Source organism: Ctenocephalides felis, unplaced genomic scaffold (genome assembly GCF_003426905.1).
Source record: "Ctenocephalides felis isolate EL2017-DRISC unplaced genomic scaffold, ASM342690v1 CF-g0.4_SCAFFOLD_03572, whole genome shotgun sequence".
In the NCBI taxonomy this organism is placed as follows: domain Eukaryota; kingdom Metazoa; phylum Arthropoda; class Insecta; order Siphonaptera; family Pulicidae; genus Ctenocephalides; species Ctenocephalides felis.
The window spans coordinates 15,046,635-15,056,358 of NW_020539726.1; the positions used below are offsets into that span (position 1 = coordinate 15,046,635).

General features: G+C 28.4%; 1 protein-coding gene across 1 annotated transcript; it reads left to right on the forward strand.

The window, feature by feature from the left end:
• The first annotated feature begins 2,037 nt into the window (after positions 1-2,037).
• LOC113387589 (serine/threonine-protein kinase TAO3-like) lies at positions 2,038-9,724 on the forward strand. The gene is made up of 13 exons (XM_026624931.1): positions 2,038-2,098; positions 2,205-2,778; positions 3,144-3,366; positions 4,099-4,300; positions 4,430-4,577; positions 4,984-5,169; positions 5,500-5,651; positions 5,722-5,867; positions 6,381-6,519; positions 6,665-7,000; positions 8,294-8,994; positions 9,221-9,345; positions 9,510-9,724. The coding sequence occupies exons 2-13, from the start codon at positions 2,249-2,251 to the stop codon at positions 9,604-9,606; spliced, it is 2,985 nt and encodes a 994-aa protein (XP_026480716.1). The 5' UTR covers positions 2,038-2,098; positions 2,205-2,248; the 3' UTR covers positions 9,607-9,724.

Genomic DNA, 9,724 nt, shown 5'->3' on the forward strand with positions numbered 1-9,724 from the left:
GCATATTAACTATGATGATGCATTAAGGCAAATTGCTGGAACTTTCCGTACCTTAATAGTAGAATATTCGAAGAAGTTTAAATTTTTTCAAAAAAGATTATTATAAATACTGTAACTTTCATTATTCGTATTTTAAAGTCCAAATGTAAGAGCTTTTAAGTTATCCCATGGAAACTTATCCCATATTTCTAAGAATGATATAAACTGAATTGCAAAGTTAAAATTATATTTATTTCAAGTATGTAAGTGAACATTACAATTTTGACTAGAATTAAATTTAAAATCTGAATTATTTTTGATATTTAAAACAAATTGAAACAAAAAATGCCTTTTTTAAAAACTAATCATTTATAATCGATTATAAAATAGTTTCTTTAAAAGCAAAATGTTTTTTAGATCACTCGAATTAGACGCTTTATTGTTCTCTCAAAAACTGCAGATTTTAATAGCATGCTATTTTTTACAATTTTAGCTTATCTCAACGGCTGGATCAGTTTTTGCAAAAACTAATCACCACGTTTTCTGATCATTATAAATGAAATTATTTCTGAATCATTTAAATCGGATGTACTGTTCTCTCAAAAACTTAAATTCCATTTTTGTGCATTCTTTGCTTCGTACCTCCGTACCCGGTTGGATCAATCTTTCCCAAAAACCAATCTGCGCACTAATCCCCATAAGTAATAGGAATCGAATGCTTTTTGAATCATTCAAATCGGTTGAGCGGTACACCGAAAACAACGACGAAAAGTCGTATTCACTCAAAATGTTCAGAAACCTTTGAAACGTAAATTTATGCAAAAATTTCAATTTCGATTTTTGGACGATTACAATAACACCCTACGGAAAGTTAAAAGATATTCAACCTTTTTTTCATAAATTCTGAATATTTATCCTAGTCCTAGGGGGTTACATGAGAGGTTATAATATTAATATGATATTTATCGCAAAATGATTTTTTCTGCATTTATGACTGGTCATTTAATAATAGAGTCATTTAATAATAGAGTTAGTAATCAGTTAATAATAAAAAAAGTGGTAATATAACACAAAAAAATATGTTTTCCTGTTTGATTTACAGGTTATATGTCTTATACCGTGATTCTTATAACATATTAAACTATTTGAAATTAAGTTAATAAGTTTTATAAGTGTTGGTTTTAAATTTTCGCACATGTTTGCTGTCCAGTAATTATAATTTCTAGTAACTACCAACGTGAAGATGTGCGCATGGATGGTGATTCCACTCAAAGATAAAAAAGAGCATAGATAGCATAGATAAATAAGCATATATAAATAAGTATATGATATGATTCCACTCATAGATATTGTTTCCTTATCTATGTTGTTTAGGATACTTCCCAGCTTTTGTTTATCTATGCCACTCCAAATGAAGATAGAGTTTTTTTTTGCAAACCTGTGCCTCACAAAATTAAGGCACATCCTCATCTAACGAACGACCAAGAACGAACATGACGAACAAGAAAATAGAAAGAAGAAGGAACTCGAACAAAGACAAATCATTTCAAATGAACTTGAACAAACTCCTCAAAGCACTGAGGGCTTGAATCTTTTTTGTTCGAGCATGTTCCGTTAAACGTCAGTTTTATTATTTAAAGTGGCGGAAAGAGAAAAATTATTTAAAATGATCAAATTTACAAAATTTATCAAGAACACATAATAATCACAACATAAACTAATGCAGGACTGCAAATATTAACATCAAAAAAGAAAAATGTTTGTCTACATTGTGGTAGAGTCCACGAGTCCACATTGCCGTACGGATTCGTGCAATGGAGCGAGCCATTAGTGAGGATGCACCTTTATAATTATCGATAAAGAATATATCGATGCAATTTGCAATGCAGTTCGCACTGCATTGTGAAAGAACGTCAGTCGTCACTTGACTTATGGACTTAGCAGGCATGCTTATTTAGTAATGCAAATTACTAGTTATAAGATTGTACCGAAAACAAACATCGAAATGCGCAAAAAATCATTTGTTATAATAAAAAATATATATTCTATATTAATTCTGTTTGGGTAGAAAGTTCTACTTTCAAATCGAGAAGGATGTTGTTATTGTTATTGATTCATAGTATGTAAACTAAATTACTTAAGATAATATTGACCTTCACTGCATATTAGTCTACTTAAACACACTATTGTCATGTAAAGCAATAAAAGCATACTATTTGTTTCAGAATTATTCTTTTCAGACGGTTTTTAGTTCTGATACAAATTTAGAATGACTTATTCAAGTGATGATACTGAGTGGCTCAACCAGTTATTGCAGGATGAGCAGCTTGAACAGTTTTATTTAAGAATAAGAGATGATTTGCAGATAACAAGATTAGCACACTTTGATTATGTGAAATCTGAAGATTTAGAAGGTATTGGCATAGGCAAACCAGCAGTAAGGAGACTTTTAAAAGCAGTGAAGAAAAAGAAAACTCAACAATGGAGACGTGATATTAGAAGTAAACTTATCGGTGGTGGTAAACAACCGTCCAAGGCTACAAAGGCTGTGCCTGAATCAGAAAAACCATTGGCTTTAACTTGTTTAATACATGAAAAAGATGTCACATTGTCTACTAAACTTGGAGATGGATCTTTTGGTGTAGTGAGAAAAGGAGAATGGCGAGCACCTAATGGCAGAGTCATTCAAGTTGCTGTTAAAGTTTTAAAAGGTGATATACTTTCACAACCTGGTGTAATCGATGATTTCTTTAAGGAAGTTCAAGCAATGCATATTCTAAATCACCCGAACTTAATCAGGTAGGTAATTATATTTTTTTTTTATGAAATTGAATATTTTTACTCTTTAAACTCATTTTGGCAAGTCAGTTTTATGAAGAAATATTAATAGCAACATAAAATTTTTTATGCTAAACTATAAAACAGGTTTAATTCAAATACCAAGCAATGAACAATCAAATCATAATGAAGATTTCTTGTTGTAACATATTGTTAATAAAACAACACATTTGAAATCAAAGTGACACATTTCACAAACTTATCAACATATATCAATAATATTGCAATTAGTATCACCAGTTCTGTTTTTTTTTTTTTTGTGGTGGTGTATTTAGCATAGCTTTTTAAATTATTTCATATCATAACTTATGCAAAATTTATTGCAGATTGCATGGTGTGGTCCTGTCAAGTCCTATGATGATGATTGCCGAGCTAGCAGAGAAGGGGTCTGTACTTGATACTTTACGAAGAGATTGTTATAAAACATCACTACTTGTAATATGGGACTGGATTATTCAAGTCGCTCAAGGAATGGCCTATCTTGAGGCAAATAGATTTTTGCATCGTGATTTAGCTTGCCGCAATGTTTTAATTGCTGCTCAGGATAGGGTAAATAAAATTCTTTAAAATTTCTTCAAATTTTGATATTAATCATTGTCTGTTATTAATATTCATATTAGTATCTTATATAAACATTAACTTTAATGAAAATTTATTTTTATTGGACTTCAAAATACAATTATAATAATAAATAATATAAAATACTAAACATCATGATTCAATACAAACTGTAAATTGCTCATATATTTTAAACCTCAATTCAATCTTTAACTTCTTGAAATAATTTCTGTGTTTTAGTGACTTAATTCATAGTTATTATAGAACATAATTATACTTGTAATATTTTATTAATAATTCTTTACTTAATAGTATTCTCTGGAATTTACATTCTTTCATATTCTAAATTTTTTGTTCAAGGAATTCATGTTTATAAAATATATAAATGTTTTGAAATTTAGCATTTTATTAGTTATTCTATAATTAAATGTGAAATGTTTTGAGCATGTTAACATCCAATTTATTTTTATTTAGGATATTTTTTTAAGTTATTAATTATATTTCTATAATAATATTTTGATTGAATCTAATGAAAAGATATATAAAAAATTATCTGAATAATATATATCAAAGGTATAATTATTAGCTGTGATATTTAATTCAGAATTATTTCGATAAACATGGTTTTGTTTACATTTATACTAAAAACATATATAAAAATATTGTCTTCTATCCTATATTCATTTGGTGATAGTGTTTTAAATATGTTCTTATCAATGTCAGGTTAAAATCTGTGATTTTGGTTTGATGCGAGCTCTGCCACCGACTGAGGATTGCTATGTAATGACTGAACATAAGAAAGTACCTTTTCCATGGTGTGCTCCAGAATCTTTGAGGTATAGGCAATTTAGTCATGCCTCTGATACATGGATGTTTGCAGTTACATTGTGGGAGATGTTCACTTTTGGTGAAGACCCATGGGTTGGTAAGTAGATGTTACAAAAAATTATTTGTATTTCAAAATAAGCTGATAGTTATTTAATAGTTACTTTATATTTTTTTAATAAGTTGATTTTATGATGATGATACATATTTATCTTGCTATTTTATATAGGTTTGAATGGATCTCAAATATTACATAAAATTGATAGAGAAGGCGAACGATTACATCAACCTGATGCTTGTCCACCAGATATTTATCAATTAATGCTTCATTGCTGGGATAAAACACCTGCAGAGAGACCAACATTTGCAGCAATTAAGTATTGAAATCATTTTTATAAATATTGTATTTTAATAATTTAATATATAATATATTAAAGTTTAGACATACAAGGAGCAAATAAAAAACAATAAAGTGAAGTTTCTTGTTGGGCTATGTTTATTTCATTGTTTTTTTTACGATTTCTTGTACAATTTGTACAATGGAGTTTGTTTAGTATAAATAAAATGCTATATGTGTTTCATTTTGCCTGACAATTTTCTATTAGTATATTGAATATTATATTACAATGTATCAAAGAATTGATCATTAGTTTGGTGTGTACTATGGGCAGAGTTTGTATTACTGATAAATATGTTAGCAAACTTTGCCATTAATGTTATAAATGTATTAGATCAATTCATCCTATTAATGCTACAAAATATATTCTATGTTTTATTTTTCAGAGAGTTTCTTGTGAATTATTCTCCCTGCAAAGTATTTGCATCATGCAGCTATTCTGACCCTAATGATGCAAAAAGCCACATGGTAATAGAACAAGGAGACGCTATTGTTGTAATAGATGGCAGATCTGAATTAAAGTGGTGGAAAGGTCAAAATCAAAGAACCTATGAAATAAATACTTTTCTAAGGTATATTGAGCTTCTCTTATTATTTCGGAAAAAAATGTGTGTATGTGTTTGTGTATTGCTTATATTTTATTGTTGTAAGATACTGTCTTTTTTTTTTCATTTTGAACTAGAATGGCCTTGGCGATCTATTTTATTAGATTAGTATATTGTTGATTTTTTTTTCTTTTAAAAGCAACTAAGCCATACCAAATATGTATGTGACAAAAACAAATAAGAGCAAAGAGCCTGAAACAAACAGAAATTACTTTCATCAAATATTTTTACCTCTAGTAGTTGTGTGTGTGCCATTTCTTGCCGCTAGATACTATTATAATTATTTTTTTATTACAGAGATATTGTTTATCAAGCCAGACCAAAAATGTCAACAGAAGCCAATAGAATAAAGAGCCATACAATGAAAAGATCTAATTCAGCTATTAATAAACAAAAATATGTCGGCAATAGAAGTATTGTAGCGGAAGAGCCAACAAATTTTATTTACAGTATGTTCAATAAATTAGTAATAAGATATGTGTAAGATTGATTAATTTGATATTGTGAAATCTTTATTAGATATTGAAAAGCCAATTGGTGAACGAAAAAGTAATGCAGATAAGTTGTTCTCTTATACAAAATTAAAGCATGATAATAGGAGGGATCAAAATTCAGGATCAAGTAGGATGAGCTCAGTTGACTATGTCAAGGAAAATGATATGAAGGTTAGTATGAAAGATAGCATTTATATATTATTTTTAGTAGTCTATGTTATAGTATATAATCTATCTCTTCTGTCGAGGGAATGTAATGATCATTCATTTTTAAATATAGTTACTTTCTAAGTTTCTCAGTAACGTTTTTTTCACAATTCACATTCATATTAAATTTTAATCCCTATATTTTATTCTGAGATGTTTGTGTTCTGATATGTCACTGACTTTTTGTTTGAAATTGCTTCCTCTTAATGAATTTCTTCACCAGTGTTAATAAAAGATCCAATTACAATCTCTTCTCTTTCTATTTGAATCTTACTTAATTTTTTGATACGCAATCAAAGTTTTAACATTTTTTCCGTATTCTCATTTTTCAGGACTAAACAACGACTTGGTCACCAAAGTAATACTTATTAAAAACACATGTATAAAAAATGAATAAAATTATAATTAATTAATAGTACTAAATTATTTTTTCTCCATGCATCTTCCTAATGTATTTACTTTTTTTTTTATTTATAGAATATATTTGATGATAACATACTGATAGATTTTTCACCTGATGAGCCAGCTTTTGTTAAAGATGTTCCAAAGATGTATACCACTAGAGCATCTACTGTAGAGTCTCTGATCGATAAGCCTATAGATGTACCAGAAGAAGGTGACTAAAATTTTCAACATTACAAGACTACAAGACTTGTATATCTCAACATTGAAATAAAAATTAATTTATTTCAAATAATGAAATGTAATAATAATTTTTTGATGAAATTGCTGTGTATATTAAATTTTAATTTATTTTGTAGTTGATGCTAATGCACCGCCTCCTTATCATAGTCCACCTAATTATATGAATTCTTATTATGTGAATCAAGATATATTACAACAAAATACTCTAGACCCTTTTGATACATCACATGTGTGTAATAATTCAAGGAATGACATACATAATTATAGTTCTACAGAAGAAAAAATATCAACTTCTAATGACATTGATCTGAATGAAATGGAAACGAGAATAGGAGAATATTTAAGTAGCAAAAGTGTAAAAAATGAGGATGTTGCAACTGATAAAGATAATTCAGTAATGGCAACAAATATTTTTCAAGCAACTGCATTATCAGAAGCATTGAAAATGCCAGGTATTTTGTAATCATTTTGTAGTAACTTAGATTTTTTCTTTTACTAATGATCGCAAATTTTATGGTGATACCTAGAAATTATTTGTTATTAATACAAAGAAATAACAAATTTTTATACAACATGTCAGCAAATGCATGATGGTTATTATTCAATTTAAACTTGAATCAAAAACATTTTTCAATTAAAATAAATGATCATCAATATCAAATAAAACTAGTTAAAAGTGGCATTTAGCCTTAAAGCAAGTTGCATGAACTTCCCGAAATGTGTAAGAATTGACTTAATCAATCGAAACTGAAATTTAGATATTTGGATAAAATTTTTAACTGTCTGTTTAAAAAATAAAGTTATCGCTTTCAATTAAATCTAAACATTGCATTTTTTGAATAGAATTTTCTCAAGCACTTTCAAATTAACTGTAATAGTATTAATTATATTTCATAGATACTACTAGAGCTTGTGTGTCCTAAAATTGTAGCTTATATTTTAAATATTTAATGAATTGATATTGCTTGACTCATCACATCACAAAAGCTACTTTTGACTATAATTTTTTCTCAAACTTTGATGATTTTTTTAACTTTAAACTATTTGTTGTAGGGCCGTAATATTTTAGTATATCGCCAAAAAAAGGTTCATAAAAATCGTCAGAAAAAAAAAATTTTAACAGTTAATTTCAAGAAAACGGTTTGGTAGATTTTTGCCTAAAACTAATCAGTATCATTCCCAACCAATATCTTGTGAACAGTTTTTGATTTTTTAAAATCGATTCACAATTGAGAGTTAAAACGTGGACGAAATTTTTTTCACTTTTCTGCTATTTACAAAAAAACGGCTCGGCCGATCGTCGCGCGAAACTGAGAAAAGATAATCCACAGCGAAATACATCAATTGGCTTTTAAATTTTTAAAATCGGTTCAGACGTTTTTAAGTAGTCTTCGATGAAAATTCTAATTTTGACAAACGTTAAAAAAACGATACTAAATTCTGCAAACTTTGACGAATTTTTAAAATTAAACTACTTGTCGTACGGCCGTAATATTTTAGTTTGATATATAAGACGAAGAGAAGATATATATATGGATTCTTTGCCGTAAATCGCTCCTGAATGCTACATCGAATGGCTTTTAAATTTTTGAAATCGGTCCAGCTGTTTTTTGAGAAAACGTCGATTTACGGCAAAGAATCCAATTTAATTTCCAAATTTGGTCTCATTTGATTCAGAATGGCCCAAAAAATCCCATTCGCTAATTTTATGTTTTAGCTGGGATATAATTCTTGAATTATTTTAGACATTCCATCTTTTGGAGGAAAACATACTACAGATGTGGAAAAGTACTCACTGCAATCTAGTATTAATAATGACTCATTAGTGAATAATTTATCTCAGCAAAATAGTACTTACATGAATGAGCTTAAAGAAAAAATTAAGAATCAAGATAATTTGCAGTGCACTGATTACTGTTTACAGCAAGAAATGAAATCTTTACAATTGGAACCTGCTGATGATATATCAATTTCTAAAAACAATACTCAATTAACAGTTTCAAAAAATTTTAATTCACAGGCTAACATAAGTGATGATTCCTATTTTCGAGCAAAGAGCAATAAGAATTTCTATATTACTAATAAACCTGTAGAAAGTTGCTCTTTTGATCTTTTGTGTGGAAGTAGTACAAAAACTTCAGATTTGTATAATACAGAACATTATACAGATAATGTATATAACCAAGTGCCAACTGAATATAATACATACTGCAATAGTTTTGACCAAAGAATATATAATACTGTACCTGGAAGTACTAATGTATATAATCAGGCAGCTCTGCGACCCTATGATCAAGTGGAATATGTTTACAGCACATTGCCAGTAGCGGATGACCTTTTGAAACCTCATAGACCTGCTCCGCCTAGTCCGTTATGTAGTTCTAGAACTGTTCCAAAACAATCATACCAGCAGATTCAAAGACGTTTGAATATGTTAGGAAAACTGGTAAGTGGTAATGAATTTCAAAAATAATCTGCAACTTTGTTCATAGATAGTTGTGAATATTCTGCTAACTATTTTGACTTTGTTTGATTTTATTTGTCATAAATTGATATTTTACAATTATAACTTTCATCTCTTTCCTTTGTTACTTAAGAAGTTAAATTTGATTGTATTTTCTTTACCATCAATTAATACAAATTGTTGTAACACACATTCTTACTTTATTTAGGATACCTGTGATGAAGCCTGTACTGATATCAATCAAGCAAGCAGCAATAGTACACCATACATAAATAAGACAGCTATAGATAATACAACGATTTCTAACAACTCAAAACTTGAAAGGCTTTTAAGGTATTATAACATAAATGTTTACATACTAATTTTTTAGTAATTATGCATAACTGATTTAAATTAACTGATAACTTAATTAACTTAAATAAACTGATACACACACACATATATATATATATATATATATATATATATATATATCTGAGAAAGATTTATATTTTCAGCCTGGGTTTAGCAACAAAGCCAATATGTGAGGCAGCTCTTATAAGAACAAACTGGGATATCGATCAAGCAGCTGCATCATTACTTGATAGAAAATAATTGTTTTTTGTTTTCAGGGCAATTCATTTTTTTTATTTATGAGGACAAAATATATTAAAAATAATACTCCTGAAGATCATGTTATGTTTTATGTTCTAATATAGGTAATGTTTTACCC